The sequence below is a fragment of the Gymnoscopelus microlampas genome (genome assembly GCF_963454915.1).
Source record: "Gymnoscopelus microlampas genome assembly, chromosome: 21".
In the NCBI taxonomy this organism is placed as follows: Eukaryota; Metazoa; Chordata; class Actinopteri; order Myctophiformes; family Myctophidae; genus Gymnoscopelus; species Gymnoscopelus microlampas.
In genome coordinates, this window is record NC_139958.1 from 9,411,120 (window position 1) to 9,424,432 (window position 13,313).

A 13,313-nucleotide genomic window follows, 5' to 3' on the forward strand; every position below is an offset into this window, starting at 1 on the left:
ATTTTATACATTTAAAAATAGCAGAAATAGCTGATCTACAAGCTTACAACGCGTCACAAAGTGACGCGTTGTAAGCTTGTAGATCTGCTGTTTCTGCTTTTTTTTTTATATTTGAAAATGTGTGAACATTTTTCAACATGGAAACGATTATGCAAAAATAATGGCGATTATCTCAAATAATTGCGATTAGACAATGACGTAATAACTGTGACAGGCCTACCTCTGCCCGGGCCCCAGCGGCCTGCCTCCTTCCTCCTCCTCGTCCTCGTCAAAGTCCAGCGAGCTCAGCGAGTCGTTGCGCGAGAAGCAGCAGGGCGTGCCCTCCACCGGCGTGTAGCGGTGCGGCGAGTCCAGGGAGAACCCGGCGGCGGTGGACGGGTTCCGCTTGGCCCCCAAGCCGCCGCCGCCTCCCCCGCCCGGAGGCGCGGGCGGGGGAGGAAGAGTCGAGGAGGAAGGAGGGAGAGACGAGGGATGAGGGTGGGTGGGAGGGGAAAGGTCGCGGGGGGTTCGCCTGGTCATGGGCTTGACCGGCGAGGTGGGCTTGCTCCTCCGCCGGTCCTCCTCCCTCACCTCCTGCCGGTGGAAGGGCGGGTGGTGGTGGTGGTGGTGAAGGAGGTGCTGGGGGAGGTGGGAGGGGGTGGGGTCGGGCCTGGGTCCCCTGGGGAGGTTATGGGCGGCGGGAGGAGGGCGGCCCTTGGGCATGGCGGCGCTGATGCACTCCGCCAGGATGTCGTCGCCCGCCGCCTCGCTGTCCAGACAGGGGGGGCCGCGGCGGGAAGGAGGTGCCGGCGGCAGGAGGCGCTGCTGCTGCTGCTGCTCCTCGTTGCCCTCGGCGACGGCGTGCATCCGCTCGTTGGGCGGAGAGTCGATGGTGAGGTCACTGAGCGACGAGGCGGCCGTGGAGAAGTTGAGGGGCGTGTCCTCCACGCAGTACACCCGGGGAAGCTCCTCCCCCGCGACCGCCACGGAGGAAGAGGGAGGGACGGGTCCTCCGCCGCCCCGTGGGGGGAGGAGCTTGTAGACGGGGAGCTGGCTGGGCGGAGGCAGCTTGCGTGAGGAGGCGGCGGCGGAGGAGGATGTGGGGTTGTTGTTGGCGGGAGGAGGGGCCGGTTTCTTTGGCTTCCGCGAGGAGCGCGTGGGCATGGCCGAGTTGATGCACGCCTCCAGGATCTCGATGTCGTCGCCGTCCGAGTCGTCCAGGAGGTGATCGGGCTCCTGGAGGAGAAGAGGAGGAGGAGGAGGCGGCGGTTGAGGCGGCGGCTGCTGGGGCGGAGCCTGTCTCGTCATCTCCTGCACTCTGAGGGGTGGAGGAGGGGGAGGAGCCGCCGTGGCCGCCACGTGGGACATGCGGTCGGCCTCGCGGAGCTGCTGGGGCGTCCGGAGGAGGAGGAGGCTCCCCGGGTCCCGGCGGATGAACGGCTCGTCCAGACTGAGCGCGCTCAGACTGGAGCAGCGGGACAGGAAGCCGTCGGGGGTGCTCTCCGTGGCGAAGTGGAGCAGCGCGTCTCCCCCCACGCCTCCCCGCACCTCCTCCTCCTGGAGGAGCAGCAGGCGGGGCCCGCCGACGCCGCCGCCGGCCGACGGGGGCGACGCCTCCTCCACCACCCGCTCGCCTCCCGCCGGCTTCTGGGCGGCCCGGTCCGGGCGGCCCGGCGCTCTGGGCATGCCCTTGTGGCACACGGGGAGCTCGCGGACCTCGCGGTAGTCACCTTCGGCGCCGTCGGAGACCGCCGGGGCCCCCGTGGGAGGGGAGGCGGGCTGCGGGGGGGGCGTCTTGGAGCGGCTGGGGGGCATGGTCTGCCCGGGGCTGTCGGGGAGGTCGCTGGGGCTGATGAGACCGCTGCAGCAGCCTCCGCCCGCGCCGTCCTCCCCGTCTCCGCTGGACGGGATGGAGCTGGCGATGGAGTGCGTCCCGAAGCTCTCCAGAGAGCTGACGGAGGTGCAGCGGCTGAACATGAGCGGCGTCTCGTGCTCGACGTGAGCGGGAGGGGGCAGAGGAGGAGGCTGGGAGGAGGAGGACGCGGGAGTGCCGCCGGAGGACGTCGCCGACGGATGAGGCGGGGTCTGGGAGCCGGGGCTGGTCTTGTGGGGGAGGACCAGGTGCGGGTGGCCGGAGCCGGGGGGAGCGTGGTGGTGGTGGTGGCGCGCCTTCATCCTGCCGTGCTCCTTGGAGGAGGAGGTCGGGCAGGGAGCCGCGTTGGCGCCGGCCCCGTCCTTCTGAGCCATGGGACGGGCGGTGGGCTCCTCCCCGTCCTCGTCCTCCTGCGAGGACAGCGACGACAGGCTGGAGCCGCGCGAGAAACAGATGGGCGTGTCCTCCACGCAGTACGTCTGGAGGGTCTCGTGATTGGCCGCCGCGGGCCGGCTGGCCACGCTGGCCCCTCTCTCGGGGGGAGGAGGCGGCTGTTTGGGCCTCCTGGACGAGCTCTTCATCAGGGAGGCCTCTTCCTTGGAGGATGAGCCGGAGGTAGCGGTCGCCACCGCGGAAGGAGGCGGCTGCAGCTTGCCGCCACGGAGGAACAGCTGGGGCTTCTGGGAAGGCGCGGCGGCGTGGCCGTCGTCGCTGGACCCGCCCCCGTACTTGAGGCTGTAGTCGATAGGCTGCGGGTTGGCGTCCCTCTGACTCTCCTGGCGCTCCTCGTCGTCGTATCGCTCGCTGTAGTTGATGGGCTTGTCGTCGTCGTCGTCGTCGAAGGAGGCGACGGCCAGGGTCTGCGGGGAGGTCTTCTTGGGGTCCGAGGACCTGAAGGGGGCCTGGATGTAGAGGGGTGAAACGTGTCACTGATTAATAGAAATGTTACGGAATTAAATTCTGTCCATGACTTTATTAGCTTATTTCACCATCATTTTATGGTCTTAACCCATTAAGACCTGAAGCCGATTCTACAAATGTCTTCTAAATCCTAACAGTTTTCTGAAAAACGTATGTTTCTATATCAGTGGTGCTCAAACTTTTTTTTATGTCATGGACCCCCAAAATGATATGAATTTGGCCGCGGACCCCATCTCAAAATATTTTGTTCCAGGGACCCCCAGAAGATTTGCACACATTTTCCAGATTTTTCAAAAATATCAGATCTACAAGCTCGTAGCGCGGTGCGCTACGAGCTTGTATATCTGCTATTTTTGAATAGCCAAAGTGTAAAATAATGCTTTTTAGCTCAAATGAAAAAGTGACACAGACGCGTTCCAGGTCTCAATGGGTTAAAGGGCAAGACCACTTTGGTAGAGGTTTGGGTTGTGTAGTTACCTTGCCATGATGTAACTCCAAAGGTGGACAAGAAATCAAAAATAATTGCTCCATTGATTAGAAATTGATCATTCTAAATATGCTCCTCATTGGCTTACATTCTACGGAAAAAAAGCTCTCAAAAGTCACTCTTTTAGCACGTAAACAAACACATACAAAGTTGATTCAGACAGCAGAGAACATCACCAAACCCAGCACATAAAAATGATAACTTCCTGTTGGTTTTGATATTTGTATTAAGAAGAACACCCGGACTGGAACCGCGAATCCGGATCTTCAAATAGTAAAATCAGCAGGAAGTTAACATTTTTATTTTAAAAAATGAACAGTACTGGGTTTGGTGATGTTCTATATTGTCTGAATCAGCTTTGTTTATGTTCGTTTATGTGCTGAAAGAGTGACTTTGAGAGTTGTTTCACCGTACAATGTAAGTCAATGAGGAGCATATTTAGAATTATCAATTTCTAATCAATGGAGCAATTATTTTTGATTTCTTGTCCACCTTGGAGTTACATCATGGCAAGGTAACTACACACCTTAAACCTCTACCAAAGTAGTCTTGCCCTTTAACTCTAGCATACATTAATGTAACAGAGTAAAGGATCAAGAGATTAATGGAATAACAGAGTACTGAAACAACAGATTAATAGAATAATAGAAAGTATCGTTAAGGACCTGGATGTGGTACTTCCTCTTGAGCAGTACTTTCTCCTCGCCCTCGTTGGCCGCCACGTTAGCCCCGTTGCCCCCGTTGTCCTGGTAGTGCGTGGGACGGTAACCGGGGCTCCCCGGCGCGCCCCTCCCCGGGGTCGGAGCGGTCGCCCAGCGGTCGGCGGGGTCGCAGGTCGGGCTCTGGCGTCCGGAGTTGAGCTGCTCGTCCGAGTACTTGAGGCTGTAGTTGATGGGGGTGTCCAGCTCGGCGCCCTCGCCCGCCTCCATGTCGTGGTTGGCGCTGTGGATCTTGTGCGCCAGGTCGGCCGGGTACTTCCTGTAGGATGCCGCACAGCGGACACCGCTCGAGGCGTTCGAGCCGGAAGACGCAGAGACCTCGTCGTCCTGGAATTGATATGCAGCAATTAATGGGGAAATGTGGGGGTTAAAGAAATAGTTCACCCAAATATGTTTTTATTTTCTATCAATTACTAATAGGAACCCCATGAAGCCTTCCTGCATTCCGCATTCCTGAGCCAATAATTTGATGACCGGGTGTATTTCCGGTAGGAGACTCAAAGAGTCTACTTTGTGTCTCCTACCGGATACATTAGCATCTTTCCGCCGGTAATCAAATGATTGGCTTAAGAATGCGACAAAAACAAAAACATCTCCATGAATTCAATGCTTCATGGGGTGTGAAATTGATATAAAATAAGTACTTTTTTGGGTGAACTACTCCTTTAAAATGGGAAAATACGGCAATATATGGGAAATAATGCGACTATGTATATATACGTACTTCTACTACTGCTACTACTTTACCTACTTGAGTACTACTACTGTACTGAATCGATTTAATTGTCACTTCCATAATACATATTCAGAACACATGGGAGCAAAATACCGTTCTCCGTAACTCTGGTGGTGCTTGTCACATTAAAAACAGAAGAAAAAATAATAATTAGTTCTACGGCTCCTACTACTATTAGTAAAACTATTATTACTAGTACTCCTAATACTATACTGGTACTACTACTAGGGCTGTCACGATTACAAAATTGAAGTTGACGATTAATTGTCATACAAATAATTGCGATTAACTATTTAATTGAACATTGGAACATATGACTTTTGCCTTTTTAGGCCTTGTAAATCAAAAATTCCACAGGGCAGATATGACAAATCACTTAAAAATACAAAGAAATTACTGACATATATAATAATTTTATACTATATATAAAAAAAGGAAAAAATAGCAGATCTACAGGCTGATCTACAATGATCTACAAGCTCACAGCTTGTAGATCTGCTATTTCTGCTTTTTTTTATTTTGACGATTATGCAAAAATAATTGTGAAATCTCAAATAATTGCGATAAGACGATTTATCTACAACTTAATATTACTTCCACTATTAGCACTCCTACTACTAGCACTAGTGCTACTAGTATTGCTATTCATACAGCTAGTCCTACCATAACTCCGCCTACCTTGTGGGCCAGGTCTGGGGGGTACTTCCTGTACCCGTGGCGACTCCCCGACGTAGAACCCGCGTCGTCGTCTTCAGAGTAGTTGGAGTCGGCGGCCGCCGCCCGTTCCCGCCGGCCGTAGCCGTCCGCACTCGTGACGCTATTGAGGCTGTCGCTGGAGGCGCGGGCGTACGCCGAGGTCACGGCGACCGGCGGAGGAGCGGTCGGTCTGGTCTGGTCGGACGGAGCGCCTCGCTTGGCCTCCGGGTCCATGTGGAACGCCCCTGGGCCTCTTCGCTCTCCTCCGCTCCCTGCTCTTCGGTCCCTCTCTCCTCCTCCTCGCCCTACTCCTCTTCGGTCTCTCTCTGCCACTCCTCCTCGAGAGGAAGGACTCGATAGGACGGGGGTGTTGACGTAAGGCGAGCGTCCTCCGGGGCCGTTCGGGCTCCCCGTCGTCGCCTCGTAATCCCCGTAGCCCCCCGTTCCGGCGCCGCCGCCACCTCCGCCGCCTGCGCCGGGCTTGGCGCCCCGCCCGCCCGCCTTGCCCCGGTGCATCTTGGGGCTCAGGTTGTCGATGTTGTCGAAGGTCTCAGAGAGGTCCTGGGCGTCCAGCTCCTCAATGAGAGCTTTCTGTTCAGGAGGAACGGAGTGAGGGAGATTTGGAGAGAGAGGGAGAGAAAATGGAAAGGAATTCAGAATGGATCCTCTGCTATTTTATACAAAACACGTACAGTATACTACTACAACTATTAATACTAACAATACTAATATTACTACTACAATCACAAATGCTATGCCTTGTACTACTATTAACCCTTTCCCAGCCATCGACGGAGATCTCTGTCAATAAAAAGAAAATCATGTTTTTTGTGATTACGCTAGAGGGCGCTCTTCACCAACCCATGAATGATGCCTCTAATGCGAGATAACCGGAAATGACGTCATCCAAAAACAAATAACTCTGTCCACTCCAATGTTATGTGATGTAGAAAAACACATCTAGCTCGGATTTCTTCTCCCAGACTGCGTTTTTTTTGTGCCACATTCAACTGCCGATAACAACAGAACGGACTATCGCGGTTACAATGTTTTGGTTCGGGTGGAAAGAGGAGAGACTCGTCTCCCCACGGAGGAGACATCGTTTGTTTACATCCGGGTTGAAAAAAAAGATTGGCGGATCGTCAAAATTCAAAACTCAAACTAAGGTAAAGCTGCTGGCAGTGACGGATGAATGAATTAATGAATACCTGGCAATGAATGTGTTACTACTAATAATACAGCTGAATCTACTGTACAACTGCTAACACTACTACTAATAATAACTAAGAAATATTGCATCGCCAACCGGTTTAGGGTCTGTCAAGGCTCATATTCAGTATGTAGTTTACTAGTGGTGGGGAAAAAAGGCTCATTTCAGTGAACGAACGATTTCGTTCACGTTCATGGCAATGATTCGTTCAAATGATTCGTTCACGTACTCGTTCAGTAGCGCTATTTTCTAGTGTTCAAAATTTACTCGAGTAAAAGTACAAAAGTATTGGCATCAAAATATATTTAAAGTACCAAAAGTAAAAGCGCTAACATATTTGAAAATAGCAGATCTACAAGCTCACAACGCGTCGCGATGCGACGCGTTGTGAGCTTGTAGATCTGCTATTTTCAAATAGCCTAGGTATAAAATAGGGTTAAAGTGGTTAATGTGTGTTTTATAATGTGTGTAAAACACCATCGCGGGAGCGTATTTTTTGTGCGTCGCGCGCAAACGTAGCGGTTTCAGAAAGTGAACGAGCTCGTTCGCGTTCACGGGAAAAATGAACTAGATAGTTCTTTTGAACGAATCGATCATGAACGACACGTCGCTATAGTTTTACCTGCTTCCTGGCGTGCAGCGACGGCTGCTGCGCCCCGCCGGCGCCGCCGGGCGGCGACATCACCACGTTGGCGTCCTTGTACTTGGGCGGCCGGTTGGCGAGGAGGTTCCTCAGCGCCGCGGCGCTCCCCATGGCGATCATGCGGTGCTTGGAGTGCACCAGGTTGCGGAGCGCCGAGACGGCGCCGGCGTCCCACAGCGCCTCCTGGTCCCGGGCGCAGCGGGCCGACAGGTTCCACAGCGCCCCGCAGGCGTTGGACACGATGGTCAGGCTGTGGGAGCGGAGGTGGCGGAGGAGCACGTGGAGACAGTCGTGGTCGCGGAGGATCTGGCTGTTTATTATGGTCAGGGATGGAGAGAGAGAGAAGAGAGAAGAGAAGAGAAGAGAGAGGGGGAGGCAAGGCAGGCAGAGAGGGGTGGGAGGGAAGTAGAGAAGGAGAAGAGAGAGAGAGGGGGATAGAGGAGAGAAGGGGGTTAGTACATTTAGTAAACATTTAGTAAAAAAACATTTTTTTTCTGAAAAACGTATGTTGCTATATCAGTGGTGCTCAAACCTTTTTGGGTCAATGACCCCCGAAATTATATATATTTGGCCGCGGACCCCCATTTAAAAATATTTAGTTCCAGGGACCCCCAGAAGCGATGGTTTGAGTTAAAAATGTTCGCTTTAAAAAATATCTATATTCAAGGATTTGCACAAATCTTCCAGATTTTTTTTAAATAGCAGATCTACAAGCTCATAGCGCGGCACGAAGTGACGTGCTATGAGCTTGTAGATCTGCTATTTTTGAATAGACAAAGTATAAAATGACACAGATGCTTTCCCGTGTTTTAATGGGCTAACAGGTGTTTGCGGATGAAGATCGTTCAGCACTTGTCGATGCGCGAGGCCATGGGTTGCCCAGCGTGTCCCTTCTTCTGCCTCGTTGTCAAGCGATATGTAAAAAAACGTCATGCATTTGTTGTGAAACCATTAAATGGTTATTTACCGGTAATCCTCGTTGGTCGCTATCAGACTGGAGACGTTGCGCAGGATCCCGCCTCCGCTCTCGACCACGGCCAGCGTGTTGCTGTGGCTACGATGAGAGAGGGCGGCGACAAGGAAGGCCAGGGCTCCGAGGACGCGGCAGATCTCCGCCTTGTTCTCGGTGCAGTGAGCCGATAGGTTCCACAAGGCTGAGAGGACGGACTTCAGGGTGGACTCCTTGGGTGATGAGATGGGATGGAGAGAGAGGAGGAAGAGAAAAGGATAAGAGAGAAGGAGGGAAGGAGTAGAGAGAGGAAGAGGCAAGAGATTTCATAGAATTGTCATTTCTTTTTATACATGTATTGTTTTCCCAAAGTATACATATTCATAGATACTGGAATGCTAAATGAGGACAAAGAAGGTACTGTAAATCTATTTTATGGATGTTTTGCGGGGTAAAAAAGTAATGGACATTTATTGAACAGGGGCGGTTTCTGAGGATTTAAACAACGCCAAGGGTGTTTTAAATACTGGCAGACATGGGTATGTATGTTGTACACTAGGGATGTGCATGCTACCACCACACTTTATCACTCTGCCCTCAGATTTCTAACAGGGGACAGCTACAACACCCATCACTGCATACTGTATAATAGGGTTGGTTGGCCCTGACTTGCGACTAGGAGAGATCAAGCATCGTTTTGTATTTATCTATAAAGTTTTAATTGGGAGTTTACCCCTTTACTTAAATCATTGGTTCTCAAAGTGGGGTCCGGGGACCCCCAGGGGTACTTGAGGGGGTTCCAGGGGGTCCCCAGCTAAATTATGGATAGGAACCAAATGGACCCTTATGGGTCTTTAACTCTGAAAGTGTACAAATGGAACCAAATGGACCCTAACGGGTCCATTTGGTTCCATTTGTACACTCTCAGAGTTACATTAACATTGATTTTACAATATGAATTGGGGTCCCAGAGGTATAAATACCATTAAATGGGGGTACGTATCCTAATGCATGTCAAACTGGGGGGTCCTTGAAATTAAAATGGTTGAGAATCACTGCTAGAGCCGTAACAATCTTCTCTTATGGGGAGTCCCTGACATATCTTTTCAAATGGGGGTCCGTGGGCTAATAAGTGTCAATTTGGGGGTCCTTGACGTGAAAAAGTCTGAGAACCACTGACTTAAATTATCTTTGGAGGTGGAAAACTAGTACTGATCACACACGCTCTCAGGACTGTTTCATGCTTGAGATTCTGCGTGTCTGCACCGAGTTTGGAAAGTCTGCTTTTCAGTTTTGTACTCTGCATACCTGAACTAACGTACAGGGTTTGTCTCTTGTTCCTCTTGGTAATTTTCAGTTGGATATATCAACTCTGGTCAAGCTAAATGCACCTGTTTTAATAGATGCTGATAAATCATGTGATGTCATTTTCTTTTAAATTATGTTATTTTATGTGTTTTTTGTTATCTCTGCACCACTGGAAGAGATGGTATCAATCAGTGTGTTTTCTGAAAATTAAATAAAGGCTGAAATCAAATTATATGAAACAGCATAGCACTCGCCTATTAAACAAACAAAAACAGTAGCATGTGCATCTTTTAGATTATTATAACTAAACCAAATAAATTAAGAAAACACAAGCTTCAACAATGAAAATGGCATTCATTCTGGTACCCTTATTAATGTGTTTGTGTGGCTAACATAACAATGCTAATGCATACCAGAAAAATGTTTTACTACTAGGCATACCCTAAAATGTAGTTACTGTGGTCAGCCTTCGGATGGCAGTATATACAGTAAAGAAAATGTATTAAAAGGCATCAACACATTTCTAATGGGACTTATATCTGAGTTTTGCTAATGGTATTAAGGACAGCACTTCTTTGATCCGATGTGTGAATGATTCAGGCTTATCAGTCTTCTAACTGGCTTGGGGGCAATTGTAGTATGACAAATACCCGAGGAAGCTACAAAGATACAATCCTAAATGCAAGGATGTGCATTCCCAAAACATGGCCAACTGTGGCTGGCTTCAAGTGGCACCTAATACAGGTAGGTGCAACTTTAGGAAACATTTTGGACAGTTTCTCTCTCATGAGAGCATGTATGGTCAAAAGAATTAAAAGGACAATCTGCCGTGCTGTAATCGTGTTAACCAGCAATACAAACAATGTGCTTTATATGGAGACACAGGCTTCCTCTGCATTCCCATACCAGATCAAATATTTTGGGGCGGAAAAAGATGACTATGTGTCATGTGTATATGGCCACATGTACTGTACTATGGTTATTGGAGAAACATTGGCATTAGACACGACAGCATCTCCAGAAGAGCCCAGGTGGGGCCCTGTTTATTTATCTTACTGAGTGCTCATATCAGCTATATTTGCTGACCAGTTCTAGAAGGGTTCTTTTAGCTCACGGGTTGGATATATTCCAAATAAAATACGGAGATGTGACTGTCAAGATCTCGGAACATAGATTTAGGTAGAAAGAAAGGAATAATTTGAAACAGATACGGCAAATGAGGCAACACTGTCATTTTAAATCGTGTTAACCATGGCCCGCCACGGAAACCGGCAGTGATGCCCATCTCACGAGATCCAATTTTGTATGGTCTAAAAGTGTTTAAAAGGGGGAAAGCCACTGTCCTATTTCCTCCTAAATAATGATCATTGGGTGTTATTATATATGCATCTGTGTCACTTTAGATTTCTTTGGCTATTTTTGAAAAATCTTGGGGAAAAAAATAGATTTTTTTTCAAAAACTGTTAGGATTTAGATTTTTTTTAAGAATCGCCTCAGGTCTTAATGGGTTAAAGAATACCAGGTTGGGAGCTTAGGATCACCCACTTCATACATAATCAATATCTACAGCTACTTGCAAAAGGGACTGAGGTACTCTGCCTTTTAATTTATTTAGTTCGTATTGATTGATTAGACACGACAGGCATGTTACTTGGAGTGAAGTGATTGAATATTAATATTAATGTGACTGAAGGGAGGTAATATGACCTTGGGTGCATCATAACTTAGAAACAAACTTGACTTATGATAAGTCAAGTTTGTTTCTACCCGCCTGTTTGAAAGAGGAGCTTGCTGCTTACAAAAAAACAAACCAAAAGCACACAGGGAAGGCGTTTAACCCCATCGTGTGGCCTAGAGGAGTAACGTCAGCTCCACAAACACATAAAAAACTAAACAAAATGTTTATAAGTTATGTCTGTATAAATCTTTGTTGGATCATGTAACAGAAATTCCAAGATAATATTCCAAGATTTTCTATCAATTATACACCCCATGGAACCTTGAATTCATGGAGATTTGTTTTGTTTTTGTCGCATTCCTAAGCCAATAATTTGACGACCGCGGCATCACTCTTGACTATCGGCTCAGGAATGCGACAAAAACAAAACAATCTCCATGAATTAAAGGCTTTATTGGGTGTGTAATTGATAGAAAATAAGTATTTTTTGGGGTGAACTACTCCTTTAATGTGGTTAATGTAGATAGTATTTTTAAGACTCCTTCCCTATTTGCCCGTGGACCGCTGAAACTCCTTCGACGACCCCCTGGGGGCGTCCCGGGACCACTGAGCAAGTAGTGATCGAGGTGTTTATTTATCTCTCACTCACACCACCGGTACAAGCAGTGAAACGTTGCTGTGACAACGGTCTGCAAGACTGTGCAACATCAGCGATACAATATACACAAGACAATAATAGCACTGTGTTATTATAATTATCATGATAGCGCTATGTTCCTACCTTCTGGACTTCCAGGGCGCACTCCATCAGCGCACGTACGCTGCCTACTTCTCTCAGCGTCTTCTTGGAGTTGACGTCGGCCCGCCAAGACAGGTTCCTCAGGACGCTGGCGATCACCTGCAGCACACGACGACGGTGCAAAACGGTTACTTTTCGGGGTTCAAATAAAGAAAATAGCAAATCTACAAGCCATTGGTAAATCCATTTACCAATGGATTAGATCAGTGGTTTTCAACCTTTTTCATGCCAGGGACCCCTAAATTGATATACATTTGGCCGCGGACCACCATCTGATTTTTTTGTTGTGCCAGGGACCCCCAGAAGCAAAGATTTGAGTTAAAATGTTCTCTTTGAAAAATTTATATATTCAAAGATTTTCACACATTCTCAAGATTTTTCAAAAATAGCAGATCTACAAGCTCATAGCGCGGCATGAGCTTGTATATCTGCTATTTTTGAATAGCCAAAGCTAAGTGGTTAAAATGATTCTGAGGCTATGTTAACTAATTCAGCTGGGGGGACCCCCCTGCTAGCCCCCCAAGGACCACTGGTTGAAAACCACTGGATTAGATTATTAGGCTACATTAGCCTCGTCCCATACCTGTTGCAGATCTTCGCTCTCCGATTTGAGCTGAGCGACCATCGCACGCATGCATGCCTTCATGGAGCACAGTGTGGCCTGATGGGAAAAACAGAACAAAAACCATCACCACCCACAGGTTAGACAGATCGACAGATTACACAGATCGATAAATCTCCAATCAGAGGGATAAGACTTCAAACCTTGTTGGCCACGTCTCCGAAGGTGAGGTTGGTCAAAGCCATGCCTGCGTAGCGGCGTAGTGTGATGTTGTAGTGCTCGCTGGTCAGTCCGTAGATCTCGCAGTCCACGTGGAGCAGCTCGCCGATAGCCTGCAGACCGCCTGAGGACGAATGGGACAACGATGAGCCAGGGTGAGAGTAAGGGACGGTCAGTAAGGTCTGTGAGTATAACGCTTGGTCAGTAAAATGGTCCGTCAGTGAAACTGTTGCCAAGTAAAATGGTCTATAAATAAAACGGTAGATGAAATAGTCGCAATAAAAATAAATAATAATAGGCCTGACCTCGATTAGTCGACTAATCGATCGAGGGAGTCTGAGTCGACTGCCAATCTCTTAGTCGAATAATATATTTAAAAAAAAAATAAGTTTATTTGACTGAGAGATTGGCCTAATTTGTTATGTTAATTAACTAATAGTTTGGAGAAAAAAAATGGATATACATCATGATTTATTGGGAGAAACCAAGCAAGTATATGTTAAATCAGACATTAAGCACCCCTACAGCCCAAAT

The 13,313-nt window shown here is 48.8% G+C and overlaps 1 protein-coding gene across 4 annotated transcripts in view; it reads right to left on the reverse strand.

Moving 5' to 3' along the window:
* The window catches only part of apc (APC regulator of WNT signaling pathway), a 47,532-nt gene that overhangs the window by 6,199 nt on the left and 28,020 nt on the right, over positions 1-13,313 (reverse strand). For all 4 annotated transcript variants that reach the window (XM_084047360.1, XM_084047359.1, XM_084047358.1 and 1 more), the window contains 8 exons: positions 12,764-12,903; positions 12,582-12,659; positions 11,981-12,097; positions 8,232-8,446; positions 7,244-7,574; positions 5,394-6,002; positions 3,926-4,306; positions 221-2,754 (listed from right to left, as the gene is read on the reverse strand). In XM_084047360.1, coding sequence (XP_083903486.1) covers positions 221-2,754; positions 3,926-4,306; positions 5,394-6,002; positions 7,244-7,574; positions 8,232-8,446; positions 11,981-12,097; positions 12,582-12,659; positions 12,764-12,903 — 4,405 coding nt within the window. The remainder of the gene's footprint in view (positions 1-220; positions 2,755-3,925; positions 4,307-5,393; positions 6,003-7,243; positions 7,575-8,231; positions 8,447-11,980; positions 12,098-12,581; positions 12,660-12,763; positions 12,904-13,313) is intronic.